Source organism: Genypterus blacodes, unplaced genomic scaffold, assembly GCF_046128005.1.
Source record: "Genypterus blacodes isolate CSIRO-AG114 ecotype Tasmania unplaced genomic scaffold, CSIRO-AGI_Gbla_v1 ptg000017l_1, whole genome shotgun sequence".
Classification (NCBI taxonomy): domain Eukaryota; kingdom Metazoa; phylum Chordata; class Actinopteri; order Ophidiiformes; family Ophidiidae; genus Genypterus; species Genypterus blacodes.
The window spans coordinates 3,056,029-3,080,061 of record NW_027466831.1 but is presented as its reverse complement, the minus strand read 5'-3'; the positions used below and the strand labels follow the sequence as shown (position 1 = coordinate 3,080,061).

The following is a 24,033-nucleotide window of genomic DNA, read 5'->3' as shown; positions in this document are numbered from 1 at the left end:
ATGCATGTGACAGGCCTGTCCGTTCTGGGAAAGCCACTTAGTTTTGACAAAGTTTTAACAGGACTCACTTGTAACCTGGTACAGCATATACTGTCTGATCAAAGTACTCACAGCATGCAGGGTTTCCTTCTACTCGGGTTACTCTACATGCAAAAATACATGAGGACATGCGTGGGGGGTAAAAAAAAACAAAAAAACCTAGACCGTTCAATCAATAAACCACCTAAAAACAACCAAGCAAGTGTTAGTGAGGAAAATAAAATGATGAAGACAAGATCAGGTCATTATTTTGGATGGTAGGTACAATTATCAACTAACCGTGAACCTGGAAAGCCAGTTCTCCTCTCAGGCCCTTGGCACAGTCGGGGTCGCTCCCCTGCAGGGTGGAGACAACGCTGTCTTCATGGGACGCAATGTACATTTTACTGACGCCCTCTTTTGTTTGGTCCTTTACATGGTAAACTTTCCAAATGAGCCTGGGATGAGTAATGCCAGCAGGCCAGCCCAGCCCTGATTGTTTGTGTGTGCATGTGTGTGTGCATGTGGGCCCATGTGACTGCTTGGGACAGCTGAGCACTTTAAAAACTGAGAATACCCCCCCACCACAGCTGAGTGAATATGAGAGTACTGCGCTCCCAGTTTGCCCATCTGTCAGGAGAAATGTGCCGGCTTCTGATCGGCCGCTACAAACATATGTCAGGATGAAGGTGAAGTTGAAACTTCTATTCAGCCAAATGATTTCAAACCCCCAAAGTTTAGGACTTGTGATTCGGCTTGAGACTCACTTGTGACTTTTTATTTCACCAACTGAATCTAATGTCAGAATGAGGATCACGTTAGCGTGTAAGTGAGCGGGCAAGTCATACTATAAACCTGTAAACATGACCGTCATTTAAACGTGCTTCTGTGACAGGAAGGGGACAAATCAATTATTTTATTTAATCAACTACTTCCACATTCAATGGAGATAGATAACAGTTCATTAAAATTCTATATCTATTTAGTTGCAGTCTTTAGTATTTAATAGTTTTAAAGACAGTTCTGTGTAAAGCTTGTAAAAAAAATACTGACAATAAGTTTAAGCAACATTATTAGAAAAGACACTGGAGAAGTTATTCAAGTTAAACTAGTGGCAACAATGATTAGTGTGCACAGTACGCACACACACACACACACACACACACACACACACACACACACACACACACACACACACACACACACACACACACACACACACACACACACACACACACACACACACACACACACACACACACACACACACACACACACACACACACACACACACACACACACACACACACACACACACACACACACACACACACACACACACCAGAATCTGTTGAAGCTCCAGTGAATCAAATGAACCACGACAGCCAAAACATTTTTTTTGATTTTTTTTCTCAACTTTTATATTTTTAAAAACAAACAAAAAATAACAGATTAAATAAAATTTACAGTAGACATATGCAATCATTGTGCACTTTTAACTACTTGTTCTGATACGTTCTGCACGGCTGTCAACAAAAAACGCAAACACAACGGGGGCGCGGGAGCAGAGGCGGGATGAGAGAGGCGCGGGAAAGAGGAGAGGAGAGGACAGAGGAAGTGAGGTAGAGGGCGGTAAGGAGGAAACAAATGGAAACTGTGGGGAAGAGGAGAGAGGGATGGAGAGGGAAGGAGTAAAGGATAAAGGAAGGCCTAAACTTATGCACTCGGGGGAGGAAAGAAAAATCACTGAATATATAGATTTCTTTTATTCCTTACATCACTTATATAAATATATCGAACCCCAAAAAACAAAGGAAAAAAAAAAACTTTGGAGGAAAAAACAAACAGCGCAATACAGAAACCCACAACAGCAGTAAGGCAAACAGAAAGCGAGAGAGGAGAGAGAGCAGTGAGAGAGCCGATGAGGAGGAACAGAGGAGCAGAGAGAGAGAGGAAGAAGAGAGGAGGAGGAGAGATGAGGCAGTATGACACGTGGCAAGAAAAGAGGGGAAGAGAGGCAGAGAGAGAGAGAGAGCGCGCAACTGTGCGTATGAAACTTTATAAATATGTGAGTAAGAGGCGGTGGGGGCGAGGAAGGTGAGAAAGCACTGGCAGGAGGAGGAGAAGGAGGAAGGTTGGAGGGAGGAGGAAAGGGTTTGACTGAGGTCGACTGTCCAGTGTGTTTTCGTTATGTGCTACGTCACCCTGTTGCCTGTGGTGGGTTTGTCAGCGCGTCTCTGTCTCTCCTGACGTCGGCTTCAACATCTGCGAGTGTGTGTGTGTGTGTGTGTGTGTGTGTGTGTCCGTGAGTGCGTGAGTGTGTATAATTGCAGCGCACTTTCCACGGCAACAGTGAAACACATGCTTGCGTGTCTTGTGTGCTCTTCTGCTATATAAATATAAAACAAAAAAAATGAAAACAAACAGGAAAATCATATTTTCAACCAAACACCACCCACCTCATGATTCACACCTTCTTCCCTTTTATACATTTGACACAATATTATCCTCACAATTTTTTATTTTTTTTTTTAATTGTACACTAAGAGCAGTCCCCCTCAGTCCTCCTTCCTTTTCTACCACTCCACCAAGAGTCTCTTTCTTTGTCTCTTTCACTCTTTCCTCCACCTCTCCTCTCCTTTCACTGAGAACTGGCTCTCTCCAGCACACGTAGGTCATAGTTCTTTTTGGCGGCCCTCAGTTTAAAGAGGCTGGCCCCGCTGTTGTTAAGTTTGAAGGAAGCACTCTGGGCAGCCATGGTGCTGGGGAACACCGCCACTACTGTGTAGAGGTGAGCCGGATCGTGCCCGTCCACCTTCATTCCCCCAACACACCCCATGCCGGGGCCGGCGGTGGCTCCTATCCCAGAAGGCCCCGCACCAGGGCAGGGAATACGGCCTCCCTGGGGATCCTTCAGCCACTGGATCTTGGCACCGCACAGCGATAGCTGGTTGAAGAGCTTTTCAGCCTCTGGGCGTGAAATCCCCTCTGGCAGGTCCGTTACCTCGAGCACTCGACTTACCACTGGATACAAAAACACAGAGAGGTGTAAGGTGAAGCTGAACCCTGAAGTTTGGAAACCTCTGCATAACGGACAGGATCTATTTGTGCTGCAGTCATTCTACAATTATTTCAAGCTAAACGAGAATGAATGATCTCAAAAGCTTGCCATGTGAAAAAAATAAACAAACCTCTGAATATGCCTTTTGGTGAATTACAACCAGACCAGTGTTTACAAAATGTAGCCTTGACGTAGACAAAGTGAATCTGCTTGGTGCTGTTACGTGTGTAACTTACCGACGTCAGTGGTACCGAGATCTGTTGATGCAGATTTCAGTGTTTGTTTTTTCCCTCGTGCCCCATGTTTCATGACTCCTTGGCCCTAAATGCAGCAGCACACAGGTTAGGAGTTGTGTCACTATAATGCAGTAATATGTTGGAGCAGTTAAATGGGGCTGGAAGCGATTGTTAATGAAAACCAGTTGTTCTAAAAGCTGAGTGCTTAGCTACGTTCATTTTAGGTATTACAACACTTTATATATACACAATCCTACCTGATTCTATCACTACACTCATCTATTCAGTTACAAATCACGTTTAGGTTGTGACTTCTGAAAACACTCTTCTTTATTAAATGTCTGAACTTGTTTTCCTCAGGTAACTTCTCCCAGTACTGACCTGATGGGAGCTGTAGGAGGACTGGCCATGCATGAGGGGAGGAGGACACAGGCTATACTGCAGAGGCTGGCCCAACAGAGAGTAGCGCCCATCACCTAAACAACACACAACGTGAGCCACAATTATGTACGAGATAAGACAAACTGAAAAATAGTGCAGATGGATTTGAAGAGGACCCAATCGTACTTCCTGATCTATGCTGACGTACATACTTACATGTTTGAGCACATGCAAGTTACATGCAAGCTTTACTCATGCTTGTCTTTTGTTAATATCTATATTTAAATACAGACGTGGCTAAATGTATTGGTACCTTGATGTTCTGGTGTCATTCATGACTCCCTGTGCCAGATGCAGCAAGCACAACATGCATTTTATCAAACTCAAGTCAGGCTTTTTATGCTTCAAAAGTGGGTTCTATCTCAGTCTTGATTCCAATGAGTCCACTTTTATTCAGACTGGGCCATTTCATTATGTCATAATAATAATAATATGTTACAGTGCCAGTTGTATTAAATATGGAACAAAGAATGGTGGAGGCTGATTACTTTTGTTACTTTCAACTTATTTCAGAGAAACTGTGTGAATTTTAGAATGATACCATAACACTTTTAGCCACATCGGTATATACCTAACTTTTATAATGATAACCTTCTCACTGTGGGTCATCTGTGTATGGATTTGCACCGCCACACATCATGTCCATACATACCTTGACCTGGCCCCCCTGGCCGTGGAAATTGGGAAATGAGGGGTAATGGTCCCAGGCCTGGACAGACACTGCTAACGCTGCCGGAGGGAGACGGGGTGGGAGACTGGGTGGGAGAGGCCAAGGGACTCGTCAGCTGGGTGCTGGCCTACACATGCAGACAAGAACGGAAAATGCTTTGACACATGAGCTCCATGCTTCTGATTCTGATTATATCCAGCTTTACAGCACTCAACCACAGCACAAACCCCTCAGTGTTAGTACATCTTTGATTAGAGAATCAGCTGAAAGTCATGTCCCTCCTGATGACCACTAGAGGGCAGGCAAGCCAATGAATGACACAATACAGTGTGCACTTCTTGTACAACTGGTTGTACAGAAACTCATGGATATAGGGAGACCTGTGCGGTCACCAAGGGCTGAGACTTGACAGATACCTTAGTGTGTGTGTGTGTGTGTACCTGTGGAGTGTTGTCAGGTTTGTAGAGTTCTCCTGGCTTGCTAGGCCTCTGCTCTATGCTGTAGTACTTGCATGGGTTCCATTGGACAAGAGGAGGATTCTGGGATGGCTGTGGTCCATTGGGGACGCTGAGCTGCATAACCATCACCCCAGGCCCTGGAGGCGGCACTCCTGAGGATGAGTAGCAGGTAAGTTCAAAGGTGCACAGGTTTCTTGCGGAGAACCCAAGTAGGAATTAGATAGAAGTGAGTGACAGCATACAAATGAAACACAGCAAACACTGAAAGGTCAAAGTGACCATATTTTGATCAATATTTAACCAAGAGCAAAATAGTGGACGGGACCTTTGTCACAATTCGATTTGAGGTTCAACTGTTGATTCAATGGCATTGAAAAAGGTAATATTTAAAGGGCACCCGTGAACCCTGACCCTTTTTCAGGGAAACCTTTAACACAATTTAATGCAGAGTAATGTGTCGACTACAAGCTACTGTATAGAAGTATAACGCAAACTAGGACTTTACAGACCAGTGTCATCAAACAAGATGAGCTTAGAGTGGTTAAGAGTACAAAGATGGACGGCAAAAGAGATAAAGGGAAACCGTTTAGTTGGTTTTAAAATCTACATCAAACTCGTGATTTGTTTACATGTTAAGAATGAATGAATCACACTGTTAAGCTTCTCAAAAGGTAAAATGTTCTTCCTCTCAGGGCTTCGAGGCTCACCTGAATATTGCTGCTGCAACTGTTGGGGGTTGCAGGGGGACGGGGACTGTGTGATCTGATACTGCTCAGTGCTGGGGGCCTGCAGATAACCTACTGACGGGCTGGAGGAGACAAACACAGATGGAACGATGCACTCTATGCCACACCAATCTGACATCTACCAGTCTTCTGGGGTACAGTTTTGACAAAATGACATTTGTAAATACAATGCATGTACACATAGTGTCACAAAATATGTTTCTACAGACCTTGTGCTGTTCTGCTGTGTGGGTGTGATAACACTGTAGTAGACAGGCATGGGCCCCTGGACAGACTGGCTGACTGGTACCATCACCTGCTGCTGGTACTGCTGCTGCACCACCTGCTGATTCTCATTTCCCACTGGCACCTGGATTGATGTAAAGGGTCAAGAAAGCACACTTTTAGAATAAACTGCAATGACTATGATAGATTCACTTCAGTTTGGATCACAAACACAAATCATATCAATCTGTCTACATGAATAAATCTGACACTTTTTAAACTTTGATAACATCCTCCAAGTGATTTACTACAAATCAAGTCTGGTACCTGATATGATGGCATCTGAGGGTACTGGACCATAATGCTTTGCATTTGTCCCCCCATGCCTGCCCTCTGGGAATTAAGCAGGCCGGGGTTCTGGGGCTGCTGCACCCCCATCATACCCTGGTAGCTAGGCTGCTGGCTGGGCATCATGGTCTGCAGACCTGATGACAAAAGACAACAAAACAACGGAGACAACATGACAACAAACAGGAAGTCAGACTGGAGCAAGGCTGAAACAGACCACTACCTGATTTACTTGTAGTATTAACATATATTTTAGCATGGATAGGATATAAGAGTTTGACAGTGTTCTCTTTGTCAGTCTGGTCAGAGGAAGGGAGCAAACAAACAAACAAACGCCCACGTCCATTGTTTTGTTTCAACAATAACTACAAAATAGAACTCAACTGCAATTAAAAAAAAGAAAGGGGATCAACACAATGTGTATTTTGATCCAAAAGGATCTTAGAAGGCACAGGCATAATTTTCATTCAAAGTGTGAAACCTAACCATTGCCAAGCTCATGTTTGAAACAAGGCAGCAATCATGGATTATTGAAAGGCCTCACTGATTGTGAATCAGTATCCATGTTGACTAGGCAAGCCTCCAGTGTGATACAGAGGCCAGCTGGTCGATAATGTCTGATAGTTATAATACAAACATACAGCCAACCTTCATAGATTGCAAAAGAAAGACTGTATGATATTGCGATCACATTTCCAAGAAAAAGAAAAGGCCCTTTAAGGTCCAAATGTATTTGCATTGGCAAAACAAATGAGGCCCAAAGTTATTTGCCACATGGAAAACTTGAAAACTGCATATGATTTGGCTTTTTTGCAGAGGAAGAATTTACCACAATATTAAAATCAGGTGGACTGGAAATTTAAACAAATGAATATGGTAGAAAATGATGAAGATATTTGGGCTCTGGAAGGAACAACACAATCATGTGCACATTTGTCATAACACAAAGCTCAATCAATCTGTCATGACTTTGTTTTTGCATGCTGATAATTAAGTGTTTGTTGTTCTTAGTGGGTTTAGATGTGAGACAGTTGTGTGTTGATATACCAACCTGACTGCTGTGTGGGCTGAGGCATGGGTTGTGTGCGCTGGGCAGTGTAAGACACCTGGTGGGACATGGGCTGGGGCACACGGTACTGTTGGCCTGAGTTGGGATACTGACCAGGGGGGTAGTATGAAACCTGTATCTGTGGAGGCAAAATATGAAGATTTAGCAACTGCAATCAGAGGAAAAATGACAAGTTGGCAGGCTAGAGCTGACTTGGGAAATTGACGCATGCCATTCTGGAGGAGAAGATGAAACTCCCCACTGACCTAACCCTGGCGCATTCATAGGAACAACAATTGCATTGCCTGATGTCTTGTACCTGTTGAGGGGGAGGAGGTTGCATGTAGCCTTGTGGAGGGGGTGGGGCCTGCATCACAGGCTGGGATGGAGGAGGTGGAGGCGGTGGAGGATGGGGGTGTCCAGTGGCAGGCTGGTAGCCAGACGGAGGTGGCATAGGCTGACCCGTGGTGGCCATGATGTAGCCGGTTTGAGGTGGAGGATGCTGGGACAACACTGTGGGAGCAGCCTGGTACATGGGGGGAGGCTCAGGATTCTCACTGGAGCCCTGTCGACTCAGCGTCATCTGGCTGAACTGGGGAGGCAACTCTTCTCCCTGAGTGGGATGGAATGATGTTGCTGGTGGGTTTTTGATTACTGGCACATTTCACGAAATACAAGCAAGAAATCAAGAGAACAATTCAAACTAAATGTACTATAATATGCACTCTACAAGTCAGACATTGATAGCCACCAATAGCTATGACACAGGTGATGTATGACAATTAAAGAAAATGAAAAGATAGTGTTTTTAAATTATAAGCATGCAGATTTATTGCTGTGTTATTCAGCATGCCACATTATAATCTCTGATGCATGTACAGCAATAAAATATGAGTGGTTTCCAAGCCAGTTTAGGGCCTTATTGTAAATTCTTAAATCATGGTCCAAGGTTGGTCACACTGAGGGCAAGTGATTGAAGTGAGTAATCACCAAAGCCATGATGTGACAGCAGTAAAATATATCGAGACGTGAAAATTAGAGGAATGTTTCAGCAATATCAATTTAATCTTTGTGCTTCCACTATAGGTTAAGTATATTACATACTGAGAGGATGTGTCTGACCGGGCACAGCTGAGAGGAAAGGAGGAAACTGGTAAAATTCTGTCACATGCACTGTTAAATGCACTAGTTAACATATAATGTGCACTGTTGCCATTGTTTGGCATATTTAAGATAGGCTTAACATGTCTGGGACCTAAGCTATTCACTGGATTCACAGTAGTTGTATAGGACCACATAATATCAACTCAAAGTGTTTTTAACAGCTTAAATTTGTAAGCTGGAAGCCAGAAATCAGTGTGCACGAGTTAAGGTTGTTCATCTGTGGGAGATGTCTCTAATCATGTTTTGCTCTATAATTTGTCATAAGCAATGTGTGCAAAATGTGTCATACACAACAATTCAGAGTATCACTGATTTGTTTTCTTCCTTTTGTGTTACATTTTTTCAATTCCTTTCTCTTAAAACAAGCACAAACCACCACATTGTGCTTGACTTCATACATACTACATGCAATCACACACATTTATTAATCTAGCATGGAATGATCTTGCCCTGGATGGAGCCCTCATGACAGGAAGTGCTAACTGAGCGGTTTAGGGCACCAGAGTTCTAAGACATGGATTCCCTGTTCGTGGTGGAATGCCAAACAATTGTGAGCGAAAGTGGGCTATAAGGGAACACGTGCCTACCACACAATACAAGATGAGCTAATTGCCATGGGTGGGGTAATAGTGATATAGACTTGAACAGGATCACTGTGAAGAGATGGCTACAATAGATTTCAGTACCATTGTGTACTGCTGAGGAGGAGAGACTGGCAGGAGAACCTGGGGGCAGGAAGGACTGGAGTAGGAGACAGGCTGAGAGGGCTGCAGAGATGCCACCGGCTTATATGTGCCACCAGAAAAGGGAGGAGGGGAAAGAGAGATTGAGAATGGAGAAAGCCAGTTAAAGGGAAGATGAGAGAGCCAGATTAAAAAAAGCAATAAAGAGATATGTGGGTTAGAACACAGAGGAAAAGTTGTTAATGAAAAGGTGGATAGTAATTTAGTTGTTACTAATTAGGTAAAAGAGATAAAAGTGTGAAATAAAGCATTCTTTATGTAGTGTATGTAATGTAGTTAGTAGAACTTGTGAAGAAAGGGGAGGAATGTCAGTCACGGGACGAGTTATCACTGACCGTCACTAACTAGTCATAGCATAATGGCACGATTCAACATCAGGAAGCAACATTAAATTATTAACCAAGCCTGTCAAAGGAGGACTATGGCAAAGATGGGTGCTTCCTGTATACTACAACATTGACAGACTTGGTCACCAATAACACAGGTGCTGTTGGGACACTTACCTGAGCAATCATGTGGTTGCCCATGGCGTGTTGCTGCGGGGTGGGCAGCAGGGCGGTCTGAGGCGGGGCCTGGGGCTGAGGCTGTGGCTGTTGAGATGGGCAGGGAAGCAGGCTACGACTGGATTGGGAGGCTGCAGGTGGGGGACACACATCAGGGCTGACTAGAGGCAGGCCTAGTGATGTAAAAAGACAAAATATACATAGAAAACTATTTCTGATGCGTTTGTTTCCTGCGTCGGTGAAACTAGTGAGCTCAGGAAATCCAAATAATGCGGAGAAAAACTATTTTAAAATGTACCCATGTTTCTGTCTCACCTCCTTATGCTACAGCTTGTTTTTCAGACCACTAGAGGGCAAACTCAAGTTGATATTTCTGCATTGCTTTTTTAAGTTTGTGCAAAAGCTGCATACAGAAAATTTCAACTGAAGAAAAAGAATTTCAAATTCCAAAACTATTTTGGTAAAGCCTGACTCACTGCGATCCCTCCAAGAATACACACAGTTGGCAGCATAGAGCTTTCACAGATTCACTGCATGTGTCATTAACTTAAACTCATAATGTTTAAACAAGTAACTTAAAGCAGTCGAGCCATGAAAGTCCATGAATCAACTACTATCACCAAGTCATTAGACCTACAGTATGCCACTATATTTAAAATGTAGCCTTCAACATATGAGCAATGCATTTGTAATTAGCTATGTGCTGTGCTCGCATCACTAAGAACCAATAATTACAGTTAAGTGTTAGTTAATGCTAATGTAAATGCTGTGTAATAATGAGCATAAGAGGCGTAAATGCCCCTCTGTCTGTCCTCAGCATTTCCCTTTTGTCCTCACCAGAGCGAGAGCCTTTGCAGCTACCCTGTGAGCCTTTGCTGCTGCCGAGGCTGTCTCCTCTGGTAAGGATGGAGATTCCAGAGAAACTGCTGGCCTTGGTGACTGGTGGTCGCAGGGTGCGGTTGGAGCTATCGGAATCGGTGCTGCTCCAGGGCCGAGGCTCCAGGCACTTCATATCACTGTCTGTGCTGCTCTGACGACTGCTGGATGCCCGGCTGGAGCTCTCACGGTTTCCTCTGAGAGAACACAGACAGAATGGAGAGGAGGAAGGGGGAAAGAGGTGGAATGAAGAAAATTAAATGATTAATGTGGAGAAGATTGTAAATGGAAGGATAAATAAAGGGGCACGTCAGAAGAAAGAGAAGACGAGGACAGAAGGGAAGAGCAGAGGCAGAGTAACACTGATGTTATCAACAGGTCAAGAGCAAGTTCATTGTGACAGGCTTAAAGATGGTGCATTCAACACAGATGCAGGTCTGCTGGTTCAGTAAAACCACGATACAAATCAGGCAAGAAACAACCAAATGTCATTATCCCCACCATACACATACAAAACACACACACACACGCACACAGACACACACACACCATCCACATAAGGAACACACATGCAGGTAGAATAGATGCTCCAGACAAAACACTGAGGTGTGTAAGGATATTACAGGGACACTGAATGAGACTAAGTCCACGCAAACTAGTTCAGACTGGAGACAACACTCACTTTAAGTACAAAATGAGTACCTTTCCCACGTTATACAACAATCAAGACACATGCATTTAGAGGATACTGCACATAGTATTATGGACAAAAAGAGAGACATACAAACACCTGTACATTAATTCCAGATGTGTTGTACATAAATGGACATTAACAGCAGATGAACAATAACACTCAGAATCACACACATCGTCTACAAAATAACCACTTGCTACCACTGGTTCACCACTATGGTTCTTTTAACTATATTGCTGTATACACACTCATTGCCTTTGAGGTATGTTGTTGTGATGCTTTCACCCTGGATAAGGGGAGCTGCCAAGAAAACCAATGATCACACCGTAAGCGTAACCACCACTCGGGGAAACCCCCCATTACAGGTCAATGGCAGGGTCTGCTACTGACACGTCAGCATTAAGAAAATGATTTTTCCCACATCAAGATGTTAAGTGACTGGCTGTAGTGTATTTTCTGCTGACACAATCCAATTACTGAAATTAACGAGTAATTCAAAATGAAATTTCAAAAGAAAACGACAGTACATCATTTCTGTGGTGGTGTAGCATTGAAGTTAACATGGCTGACGAGCCACACAGAGCAGATGAATACAACGTTACTGAGGACAGCAGAGACAAAACAGGTAAGTGACCTCTCAACAGTTCTTTTTTTGAAACCTCTGAGAAACAGAAGAGGGAGACGGACAGTGTAGGTCAAGAAGTAGAGAAGGAGATAAAAAATAAAATTAAAAACATGTTGATCCGAGGGATTTCCATGATGAGAACAAAGAGATGATAATGTCTGCAAGACCCGAGCGATAGTGAGCAGTGTTTGAAGGTGGCTGCAGCTGATAAATATTTCAGGGAGGCTGTAATTAATGGAGGACCTATTTTGAGTCTTCTCTCTGCACAACCTATTTTAAGGAAAGGCGGGTGCTCTGCTGCTCTCTCTACATGCGCACACTTGTTTGCTTCCTTCTGTCGACAAAGACGAGAGCAGGATGGGGAGGAGGGACCTCTGTTGTTGATCACATGATTGTTCATCTCCACTGAATTCTCACAGCAGCATTTCTCCATGGCATTGCAGATACCAGAGGAGCACGACTGCTACGTTTATGCTGTGCGTCGCATCACTCCCAGCCTTTTATCAACAGCTCAATCAACATGCATCTTGTACTCTCATTAAAAAGCTTCTTGCTTTGGTTAATGTGAGTGAAGTCTGTAGCTTTATGGCTTACAGCAAGTATTTGGCAAATCAGGGTTAACATGTAATATAATGTATAAAGATACTGAATGAAGGCTAATGGTTAAGATTTCAGTCAAATGTTAACTATATAACATTACTTGATCTACTTTAGCTATCTGTCAATCAATACTATTACACAATTAAAAGGGGTACAACGCTGTCATCCCTCCTAGAAATTTCACCAAAGCCACGCCCATTTTGGTACTTCGTTACACATTTTTCATTTGGTTGCCAAATTCTTGTAGGTGAGGCTTATTTGACCTATAACAAATTTCGCAATTGCTATCGAAATTTGATCTCTCGGGAACTCCAAGCACACGGAAACTTTGATGGGAGTTGATATACAGATGTCAATACAGCAACAAGATCAAATGAAATGACTATGATGCAGTGATCTTCATTCTGAATGTGTATCTTACATAATGCAATCTCGTACAACACCCTAATATTCTCAGGTAAGATTGAGGTATTCTCAAAAACAAAAGGACACCATCAGATAGCCTGCACCATTGCCTATGACAATATCATTGCTCAGCCTTGATGAGTGCGTTCTTGTTCTTATTTTCACTTCGATTTTAGTTCAGGATTTTTGTGCCATTACACTACAGGTGATATTTTTACAAAAAGACTAAATCAACCACAAAACAAACAGATTACTGTTGGAGCAATGCAGCTGCTGTATAAAAGAATGTAGTGACAGTGAATGAGTGGGAGGGCAAAATTGATTAATCAGTCCCCAGTGAAACCACAAAGCAGCCATGCATGGGCCATGGGAAGCCCCACGGTGCAGTGCTGGAATAGCCATCAATCAGCCGACTACACCAAGCAAAGATATTAAACCACCACAAGTCACCACTACCACCACCAAACCACTTTCAAAGAATGGGCATGGCAACACACAAGTCAAAGTCAGCAGCACCCCAGTACCTAAAGATCTGCCTCCTCTTTTGAGAGCTAGATAAGTAGCCCTCAGTGGAAAGTCTGTTGGGGTTAATATTAGGAAAAAATGCCAGGGTTACAGGACTGGATTAAAGAAGAGGAGAGGGTTTTAGGGAGGTTGAGGTAGGTGGGTGAGACAAGAGGGGGTGGGAGGTTATGGAAGGCACAGTGCAGAACTATAATCCTTGGAAATATAAACAGAAAACAGAACATTTTCACTGCCCAGTGCTTATACTTCCTCTTAGCACATTATCTCCAAATCTTTCAACTTTGCTGACCACGGCACTGAGGGAAAGGGGCTGACTGCAGCTGTCGATTGAGAGAAATTTCATTTTTGGAAACATTGTTTCCGCTACCTACGAATCTCTCAGAAACAGTATTGTCATTGTCCTCATTGTCATTTCAGCACAAAAACAACCCATTTTTACTGCAATCCATTAATCTAATTCGGGGAAGAAACTGGTAAACACATGTTGATCAGAGGCTGGGATATTGAAATGTTTTGTGAGTACAGCAAATATTATATGAAACTAAACTTTATCAGATTTTGTTTAGACGGATATTACTGTTGGGGAGGTATTTGGCTACTTTTATGACTGAAGTCTGACAAGAATGTAACCATAGTGTACGGTGAGGCAAAGATATTGGACTCTAATAAAATGCAAACAGTAATAACAGGGATGAATAATTTTACCTGTTGTCATTGATGTATCCATTCTGAGAGGACTGCAAGAAAAGAGACACCTGCACATTACGAACAGCTTAATTCAACCATCAAACCAGCAGCACACACACATACCTAAAGCTAAACATTACACACAGCAGTATTATAAAATTTCCAAGTAGACATTCCACGCGATTCTGATGGCATTTATGATACAAAATGTTTTACTGCATGTAATTACATTATGATAAGCTGATTCTCGGTTCCGGGTCTAGGAATCTTACTCGTCACTCATCTAATGGTTAAGAATGTTATTCTGTCCTTTCCTGTGCTTGCTGACCTGACCGGGTCCAATACTTACTTCTCGGGCAAAGATCCGGTCTCGTACCCGCTGATACTCTTCCTCTCGCTCTTCAATTGACTTGCTGCGCCGCCCGTCCTGCAGCGGCACACGGATCTGCCATGTGAGACAGCAATTACAATACAGAATCAAACAGAACTGATTACGATTAAAAGGAATCGCTAAGATGACACTTAACACACCTGGTTCAACAGATCTAGTTTCAGGGAATACCGTGGGAAGAATTTCTGATTCACACCATCATAAACACAAATTTATGATTTATGATGATGTGCGTCAGACAAAACATACTGCAGACCTATCACGTTCACTAAATTCAAGCTGGTCACAGCAACAAAGGTGCGAGAATGATGAGGTGGCAAATATAAAGTGAAGTGGCACGTGGTTGGGCCATTTAAACACAATGATGTTTTCAGTAGTAAGATTTAAAAAAATAAATAAAATAGTCTACCTGATTATCATCCTTGTCCATGCTGGCATCATCTCTCTTGAGTATGAATTTCTTCTGGAAATCCATGTTGCGCTCATCCTTGATGTGTTCAGAGAACCTTTGTTCTGGGCTGAAGAATAAAGAACAACAGGCCTGTTAATAAAAAATGCTGCGCAAAGAAGTGTACAAAGGAATAAACAATTCCTTAAGTCAAATTCTTGGGATTATTTTAATGGAAATCTTAAGGCTTTCTCAAGTTCATTCTACTTCTAATGAAAGTTGACAATCAATGAGGAGTGTTTCACCGAGTATATGATGTGTGCTTTTGCTGAAAAGCATAAAGGAATAAATTATAAAGAGTGAAGGACGCAGTGGCCTCCATTTTTGGACATGAATAGTAGTTATGTTATCTTTTATTACAATTATAAGAATTTTCTATGTTTTCTATGTCGTCTGCAACTTAAGAGCGGCACCACAGGAAATCAAAGACTGGAATTACACTCACATGCGTGTGTTGCCCGTCTTGTTAATGATGACAGCCTTGCCTGTCTGATCCACATTGTGGTCCATACCAAAGTAGGCGGCTACACGGTGCAGTAGCATTCTGTGATAAGAAGTCATCTGAGGAAACTTCTTATATTGGTTACTGCAGGGGGAAAACAGTTAATTAACCATACATAGTAGTTTACATACAAGTATATCGACACTTTATAGCAAACGAAAACATGTTATGTGTATGGGGAATTTTCTAGCACATTAGAAATATCTAAACATATAGAAACACAAATAAATTAAGTAAAAATAAAAGCCGAAACAGATTTGGATTCCAGCGGATTCTGATTTAACAGAATGTCTAAAGTACATTGCATTTTTTTCAGTTTCTACAGTTAAGTGGTAAATCCTCAAATTATCTCCAGATTCTTTTAGTGTTTGACTAATTTTCCTATTTGTGGAACAATTCATTTGGCTCTACTGTGCATAATATCATCTACATTTCACAAATATAACACTTGAGTGTAGTAAAGATCGTATTCCAGTAGCAGAAGAACACAGAGTCCAAGCCAGAAATACTCTCATCCTAAATTTAATCCGTAATATTGACAACTATTTGCCATATTTATCACATTACATCTGCAGTCTATAAATAAAAATAGAAGACTGTAGAAGAGCTACGTTTAAATACAAGTGAGTGGTGATGATGAATGTGGCTTACTTGTCGTCATTAATGAACTCCAGGATATCTTGTTCTAGTTTGAGCAGCATCATTCGATCCCTGTTGAGCCAAACGGGGAGAAAGAGAGGGAGGGGGGGGGAAGTGGGTCAAAGGGATGATGCACTGCAATAAATACTTCCAATACGTCTTAAGTGTGTATGGGGCAGCACCAGAGACTCACATCTGGCCAATAATTAATGCAAGCACTCACTATAAAAAAAAGAAGAATGGATTCTTCCTTGTGGACTGGATATTGTTTGAAAATCATCAGTAGAATTACAGGTATACAAGTACAATCAACGTGTTACACTACTGAATACATTAAATACATTAAACTGACTGGAAATGTCATACCTGGGATTGTTTTTCAGTGTGTTGACCAGAAACTCGTGAACATCGATGCCCGTAGAGTCTGTATATTCTTGACTGGAATCTGAGAGAGAGCAAGAGAATAGGGATCATAAATTACCAGGTAAGAGAGCATAATTTGAGAGACTCATACTACATGAGCCACGAGGGCCATGCACAGCTTTTAAAATGGCACCCCATCAGACAAACAATGACACTCACAAGTTTTCGAGGAGGATAAACATAAGCAGGAGGTACCCTGAGACACCAGCTGACACTTCTTCCACAGCTATGTACACATACACAGTGACACATAAACTTTAGGGGATCATTTTCCAATACACTAGATAGCTGGGTTAGCTATTTCATCTCTGCCGCTCTCATATTCTAATGATGACTGGCGGCCTTAGTAAGTAGAGGATGGGCGGTAATGAAAAAAAGAACAGGGGAACACCCAAGGGTGGTGTGAGTAATACTGTGGATGACACATAGAAGTCATGACACAACAAAAGCTTTTTAAAAATGTATATATAGAATGTTTTTACTTGCACTGGAGCCATTACATGCACTATTCTGAAGTTTCATTTGAGAAGAAAAACTTAATTTACCATTATATATTTAACAAGCTTTATAATCTTCTCTTGGGTAAACTAACAAAATTATGGCCCTGTTATCCTGGTCAATTATGACTGGAACCAAGTGCCACGAAATGCAATTAACCATTATTGTAAATTGTCTTACCACGTGACAACATCTTTCGCGGAGCCTTGTCCTTCTTCTCCTTCTCTTCATTTTCATACTCATCCTTAGAGGACTTCTCCTCTTCTTTGTCTGATGGACAGCTGATGTGAAGCTGAATGATATCCTAGAAAATCATAACAGAAGGGAAATTCATAATCCTATGATGTTTATTTTCTGTGTATTCTTGTCAGTCAATCATTATAGATCTGATATAAACCACAACTTTAAACCTACATTCAAACCTGAAGAGTGCTGGCAAAGATTTTAAAATCAACAAAGCATACAGAGACATAGCAATATTACCGATTCTGGAGGTCCATCAGTGGAGAATGGACCAGAGGATTCCTCACAAACTGCCAGACTCCGTACCAGCTTCAGTTTGGCATTAGACTGAAACAAATGAAATGATTTCTTCTGTATAATTTGTTGCTGGTCAGCCAAGTTTCATTATCATAACACACTGTAGTATCATAGTATATTGTGTGCCAAAATATTTACTTTGCACTGGCAAACTGTTGCAAACAGCAAACAGCACTGATCAAGCAAACAGATTGCTTGATCAGTGATATTGTAAAAATATTCACAGGCAAAAATACTGTTTGCAAAGCTAACAAACATTTGTGAGATGCAAACTCCAGGCGATCAAAGATATGTGAAATTCAGTGGCTGAACAGCCGCCATTTTGCTTTAAATTCAGCTTTCTTTGGAAAGCAGAAACTACAGTACATTATATAAATATATATGGATCAAAGCACCTCCACATCAGAAGGTTATTCCGTTCATTTTATGTGCCTCACAAAGTTGTCCTGTTGCTTTATGATTTTCATACCCGAAACAAGAGGTAAAAAGGTTCCCAAGTCCCTTGAGGTGCAACACTTACATAAACCCTGAATAATGACTGCTAATAGGGGTCTCTAAGGAAGGGAGGAGGAGCCAACTAACAAGCAGAGAACACACAGTGCTTCAATACAGAATAGCTGATTAGGATCTAGGCTAGTATCTTGAGGGAACTGCAAGGAAGATGAACCAACTTCACAAATGTTATCATTGTCATAATGGTGTTTTGTTCTCAACAGGGCGCCTGTCATCTTAGCCAGCAAGTAGTATGCGGATTGGATTCCGCTGCAGGGGAGGTTAAAGAGGCTTCTATGGGCATTATGAAAATGTTTTATTGGTGTGAAAACCGATGACAGTTGGGATTCATTGTAATAACCATGGATCCAATGAACACAGCTGCTATTCTTGGAAGCATCTAGGATGCTCAGATGCTATAAATGTTTTACGGCCACGTTCCAAGTGTACCGGTGAACATACTGTATATGATGTTCAAAAACAGATTTTGTTTGTGGGGGGTTGCTTTAACTTCAAGTCCAAAAATTCACTGTTAATTCAGTGAGGTCATACCTGATACCTTCTTTAGACCCACACACACAAAATGAGAGCAGTCTAACTAATAATAGTGTAGTTGAGAGGATTAGAATGCTAATAATGGAAGGCTATCTTACACAGTAAACTAGAGGGCACTCATTCAGGTAGAAGGATTATATAGCCAAGTGACTTTCATAACCACTAATGACAGGTCACTTACCTTGGCTCTTTTCCTGCCATGGCTGTGGTTGGGAGCCCGTTTCTACAAGGGAAATGTGCTGTTTTAGTAACTTGCTGCATATTTCTCATAGACTGTCATGAATTGTGTGTGTACAGCTACAACCAACATTTAAGATGATTTAGACACGAAGGAAGTGTGAGATTGGTTTTCCTTTAACTGTTACGTATAGAGCAGTGTGCAGTTTCTGTTACTCAACCCCACCTGTGCATCCTGAGGGGAGCTATCCTCGAGCTCCGGGCCCTCTCCTGTCCCGTCCTTGGTGCCCTGCACTTGAGGGGAGGTCTTGCCTCGAATGCAGGACTCTGTGAGCGGCCCACTCTCTCCCTCCTGCTGGATGTCCGTCGTCAGGCTCACTGACATCTTCTTATAGGAGGGGGAGAGGGTGGGAGTTGGGGAGGGGGGCTGGGTGGAGGACCCAGGAGTGGCTGGGACAAAGGGGATAAAAGCATAGAGGATGATATTCAAAAAGGCTGCAGAGACAGACAGAGCAATTCTGGATCAGGGAACATAAACTACCTGTGGGTGGTATCAGATTGGCGCAGAGACTCTGTATGGCGAGTCCAGATGGGAACCTCACACAAGAAAATGAGGGGAACCCACTAAGGTAGTGCACTGGGTTTGGCTGCAGCAGGGGGTGCAGCACAGTCCATAGTACGCCTTAGTTGCAGGGTTGGGCTGGGGAAACGACATAAGAATAAAATAAATAGTGGAGCAAAAGCATAATCAATGACATTAAAAGGTTCAATCTAAATCCTTGATCTCACATTCTGGCAACACCCAGTGAAAGAGGAAATGACTGATGTGTCTTAAACTGGTTTGTTACTGGGCCTACTTGTTTTGAGCCACCACCCGAAGAAACATATATACACAGGTGGTGATTGAAGACTATTGGATGAATTGACAGTTGAGTGACAACTGCACAGAACTGCAGCATTTATTCACTACAAGACCAAAGAAAGAGAAAAGATTGGATACAACGTCAAGTCAAAATGAAAACATTTTACAGTAACTACAGTATCATTCGAAAATCAATGAAGGCAAATGGCAGAGAGCAGCACAAAAGACACCAATTAGTCAATGAATGAAAGTCTGAAAAGAGAGATCACATTAACTAATACAAGGGTCAGGCCAAGTGACTTTTACCTCCTGCAATTTATCACAAAGTTGAAGAATCTCTGGCCTTTCTAAACACATTCATGAAAATCAGAAAATCAAGTTTCCTGTGTACGTTTTGTTTCTTACTATTTGAAAAAGAAGTACAAAGGAACAAATGTGTAATCACCAACATTGAGTAGAAACACTCGTGAAATACACCTACAATATCACACATAAAAATAAATCACAAATAAATAATCGTGAAAATATTTACAGGAGTCAGATGAACGGAAGGAGCAGCCACAAGCCAGTCAGAGAAAAAGGGAGGGGGAGGGGGACACCAAAAGGCAAGACACCACCTCAGCGGTCCTCTTTCCACTCCCTCTGGCTCAGTGCAGCAGCATAGTCTGTCCTCGAGTCGGGAGTCCTGGACAACAAGAGCAGAAGAGGAAGACACGGGTGACGTCATGTTTCACACAATGAGTGAGTCATCACTGCTGCTGCTGCTGCTGCTGCTGCTGTTCCAAGAATGAAGGGAGGCAGAGCAGCTCACTGCCAGAGAAGAATGCTTTAAAGTCTGCTAAATTAAAGTCTTTCTGATTCATTACATTAAAACATTCACACCGTGTAGTCCTTTCACTTGTCACAGAATGAAATGAACTTTTCTATAGCCGAGTACACTCTGCACTTGTTATTGCTGATATCGTTTATCTCTGACCGACTTGCTCTCATCATCATAACCAGTATGGACCAGTAATACGACAAGAAAATACAGCTTAGGGCAGAAGTTTGGATTCCACCTATTTATTCTGATGACTTAAGTACATAAGCAAACATGCGTGTGTACCAAGGTTATTGTAATTTACAAAAATGGAATCTATAAATAAATATTATCAATTCAAATAAAATCACCCGGAAATTGCACTAACAATAGCACACTCCAAAATTTACTGAAATAAAATCAAACTTGGTTGATTTAAAAATGTGTTGCTTGAATGAAATTACATATGAATGTATGCACGCTGTTATGGAAAGAATGAGTGCCTAAAAGGACTGCACCAAAAGCCTCATTACTGGCCTGTATCTGTGCAGTGTAGACCAATGCCATTCATGCATGCCACCGCTAATACCACTGTGCTTTGCTGTGCTGCAGGAAAGATGAGATGAGTGAACGGCAGAGGAAGGGATTCCCACTGCGGGGAAGACCCAGGCAATGCAACGGCAAAGGCATCATCAAGCTGCAGCATCAGCAGCATTACTCTACATCAATGATCAGGACACCCACATGGTCCCAACCCCACTTTAGAGACGCTTACACAAGCTCACTCTGCAGCACCACAGACTATATCCGCATTATCTTTTTTCAGAAAGAAAGACCTGACAGACTCGGTCTCTTTGACAAAATCTGACTCACACTCGATGAGTAATGAATAGTTTTGGATTAAAGAGCCGCAAATATTTGCTTCGGATAAAGAAATATTCTTTCTTTATCGAGAGCTTTGTGGACCGTTCGGGCTGAATGGCAGGGAGGGCCAGCAAGATGCACGATGAATCAGAGCTACTAACGGGGGTGTTATGAATAAACCAGCTTTGCCTTTTCTCTCCTCCTCCACCCAGTCTTCCCTCAGCTCTCCTCAATACTCCCCCTGTATCTCTTAAAACATGCACACATACACACGCACGCACGCACGCACGCACGCACGCACGCACGCACGCACGCACGCACGCACGCACGCACGCACGCACGCCAGACGCACGCACGCACGCAGGCCCACAGGGTTGCCAAGGAGATGGTCACGTCATTCTCAACTACTGCCATTTGTGTTGAAAGAGTAACAGCAAGAAGTGCAGGGAGAGGAATGATATTAAAAATAAATATATGGATTGCAGCGAGGGAGGGAGAAAGAGAGGGAGCGAACAGGGGAGGAGGACGGGAACATGATAAGAATGTTGCTGGTAATTTCTTCTGATCCACACATCATGTAGATCTATTTAAACATTTTAATATAAGTTGTGATTAAAAGGAAAATTAATCGCAAAATCTGCCACAAAAAAGGAAATTACAGCAGCAAAATCAGTTATTCTAAGTAGTAAAATTCATGAAATCATGGGGAGACTGTTTTATTAACTTACTTTTAGATAATTACTGCTATTCGACAGCATTATCTATTACGTGGCCTATGGAATCTCATGGAAAAGCTCGACAGTGCAACAAAAGTATTAAAACATAAATACACATAAATATCATCCTCATCAAGTGAAATAATGCGCCACAAGGCACCCTGACCCATTCACACAGCCGTGCAATCTCTTACAAGGGCCTTTCGATGACAGGGGAGCAGCTGTGAGACAGGTCATAAGCTACTTTACCCACTGTGTCGGGTTACGGCACTACAAACAGCCAATGGTAAATAGCACTGGGTGAGAGTGCTCAGAGAGACGGAGAAAGAAGAGAGCTAGGCCTAAACTGCATGTGTGTGCATAAGCGAACGTATGCCTCACCCATCACACAAGTGTATGTACGCCCGCCCCACAGTAGACGGCAGTGCGGTGACGCAAAATATTTGGTGTAGGTATGAGCTTCCCGGTCAAATTTAGCCACTCCGGGTCAAACGGGGTCAGGGTCTCCGCAATAGTTAGCAACGGGGCAAGCCACAGAAATGAGAGGAATTCTTCTGCGTGGTCACTGCTAAGAGTGCAAAGCATGGCAGTATCAAGGCTTAACTGAGGGACTTAAACATGTCAGGTGCATGATTGAGATGTGTTCCAACAGCTTTGGTTTGTTTTGTGTTGAGGGAAGTAGCCTCAGTATGTCATAATTGCATGCGCCACACCTCCACGACAAAAAAAGAATAGTATGATTATTGCATAATCCTAGAATATTGTGAGAGCTACATCTATTGTCAAAGCGATTCACACATTTTTTACATTTCATCTTTCACAACAGAGACCGAGAGACACGTCTGCATTTCCTCTGCAGAAGCTGAATGAAGAAGGTGAATGAAGTGCAGCACCGTGCAAACAAGAGCGAGCGAGCACGTAAAAACCCACAGAGAGCAGAGGGAGAGAAACTCGGGCAGCTCGACCCAGTTCAACTGCTCTGTATTCAGCCAAGCACCTCGCCCTTTTGACGTCAGAGAGAACCCATTTCACAAAAGGCAGCAAGGTTATGTCTTCGCGGAGCAGAGGCTGATGTGCGTGTCGCAATAACGACAGAGGTTGTGCAAACTGGGTGCTTCTGCCTGCTGTCATCAGCCGTGCTTTGGGCTCTCTGTGCGCCGACGCTCGCCTATGTCAGAGAGGATTTCCCTTCGTGCCAGCTGCACTGTACAATCTCACACGGGGAGGGGCCCCCGTGTTGGCAGAGCTGCTGGTGGAGGAAAGGTCCAGGAACATATCAACACATACAGAAATACACGCTCTGGAAAACGTTTTGCTTGAACTGCAGAAATTGCATATACAAACTAGCAGGAGTGCAAGAATGGAAAGTGCACCCTGACACAAAACTTGTGCTTTCCGGTTTTATGCGCGTTCCATCAACATACAGGCATTGAGCAATATCAGTATTTTGCTACACTGTTGATACATTGCTGTTTATGAAATTGCATATTTGAACCAAAATTAAAGCCAGCATTTACCTTTAAAGGGCTCTGAGGGAGAATGACATTCTGTTACCATCCCTGACCATTCCCAGCTTTCTAGTACCGACCCCACCCCATCACCCCATCTTAGTTTGTCTTCATTTCTGAACCTCAGATTAAAGAAAGAAATACATCCTGTAGACAGAGTGTGTAGACAAAGACACGTGAGGGGGCAGAAATGGTGAGATATTGCGGAAGAAAGGGTTCCTTTTTCCATCTACGTAGCTCTGTGTCCTTCATTGTGCCACCCCCTCTCTTGCTTCTCTAAGTGCTATGAGGATACCCCTTCCTGCCTTACACCTCCTCCACATCAACCCCTCCCATCAAAATATCTCTCTATCCACCCACTATTAACCGTTAGCCCTCTCTCTCTCTCTTTTTCTTCCTCTTTTAATGTGTCCTCTTAAATTGTCAGGCTTGCTGCTGACGCCATCCTCCTCCACTCTACCAGCCCACTCAGTCCTGTGGGACGAGCTATGACTCATTCTCTCCTTCCCTAGCTACCTACCTACCTTTCTGATGCTTTCTCTCCAAGTCTAACTCTCTCTCTGCACT

General features: G+C 42.7%; 1 protein-coding gene across 5 annotated transcripts in view; it reads right to left on the bottom strand.

Annotated features, from left to right (window-relative positions):
* Positions 1–1,266: 1,266 nt before the first annotated feature.
* The window catches only part of r3hdm2 (R3H domain containing 2), a 38,183-nt gene continuing 15,416 nt past the window's right edge, over positions 1,267–24,033 (bottom strand). For 3 of the 5 annotated variants that reach the window (XM_076141006.1, XM_076141007.1, XM_076141008.1), the window contains exons 3-26: positions 20,112–20,264; positions 19,259–19,417; positions 18,944–19,167; positions 18,722–18,763; positions 17,437–17,523; positions 17,134–17,257; positions 16,399–16,477; positions 16,045–16,104; positions 15,337–15,477; positions 14,853–14,961; positions 14,402–14,497; positions 14,071–14,120; positions 10,478–10,713; positions 9,641–9,813; positions 7,550–7,843; positions 7,234–7,369; positions 6,162–6,319; positions 5,840–5,979; positions 5,592–5,692; positions 4,867–5,036; positions 4,409–4,553; positions 3,697–3,791; positions 3,316–3,400; positions 1,267–3,042 (exon numbers count right to left, since the gene is read on the bottom strand). In XM_076141006.1, the coding sequence (XP_075997121.1) occupies positions 2,660–3,042; positions 3,316–3,400; positions 3,697–3,791; positions 4,409–4,553; positions 4,867–5,036; positions 5,592–5,692; positions 5,840–5,979; positions 6,162–6,319; positions 7,234–7,369; positions 7,550–7,843; positions 9,641–9,813; positions 10,478–10,713; positions 14,071–14,120; positions 14,402–14,497; positions 14,853–14,961; positions 15,337–15,477; positions 16,045–16,104; positions 16,399–16,477; positions 17,134–17,257; positions 17,437–17,523; positions 18,722–18,763; positions 18,944–19,102 (3,063 nt within the window). In that variant the 5' untranslated portion in view covers positions 19,103–19,167; positions 19,259–19,417; positions 20,112–20,264 and the 3' untranslated portion in view covers positions 1,267–2,659. The remainder of the gene's footprint in view (positions 3,043–3,315; positions 3,401–3,696; positions 3,792–4,408; positions 4,554–4,866; positions 5,037–5,591; positions 5,693–5,839; positions 5,980–6,161; positions 6,320–7,233; positions 7,370–7,549; positions 7,844–9,640; positions 9,814–10,477; positions 10,714–14,070; positions 14,121–14,401; positions 14,498–14,852; positions 14,962–15,336; positions 15,478–16,044; positions 16,105–16,398; positions 16,478–17,133; positions 17,258–17,436; positions 17,524–18,721; positions 18,764–18,943; positions 19,168–19,258; positions 19,418–20,111; positions 20,265–24,033) is intronic. The other 2 variants (XM_076141011.1, XM_076141009.1) reach the window with 2 other exon arrangements.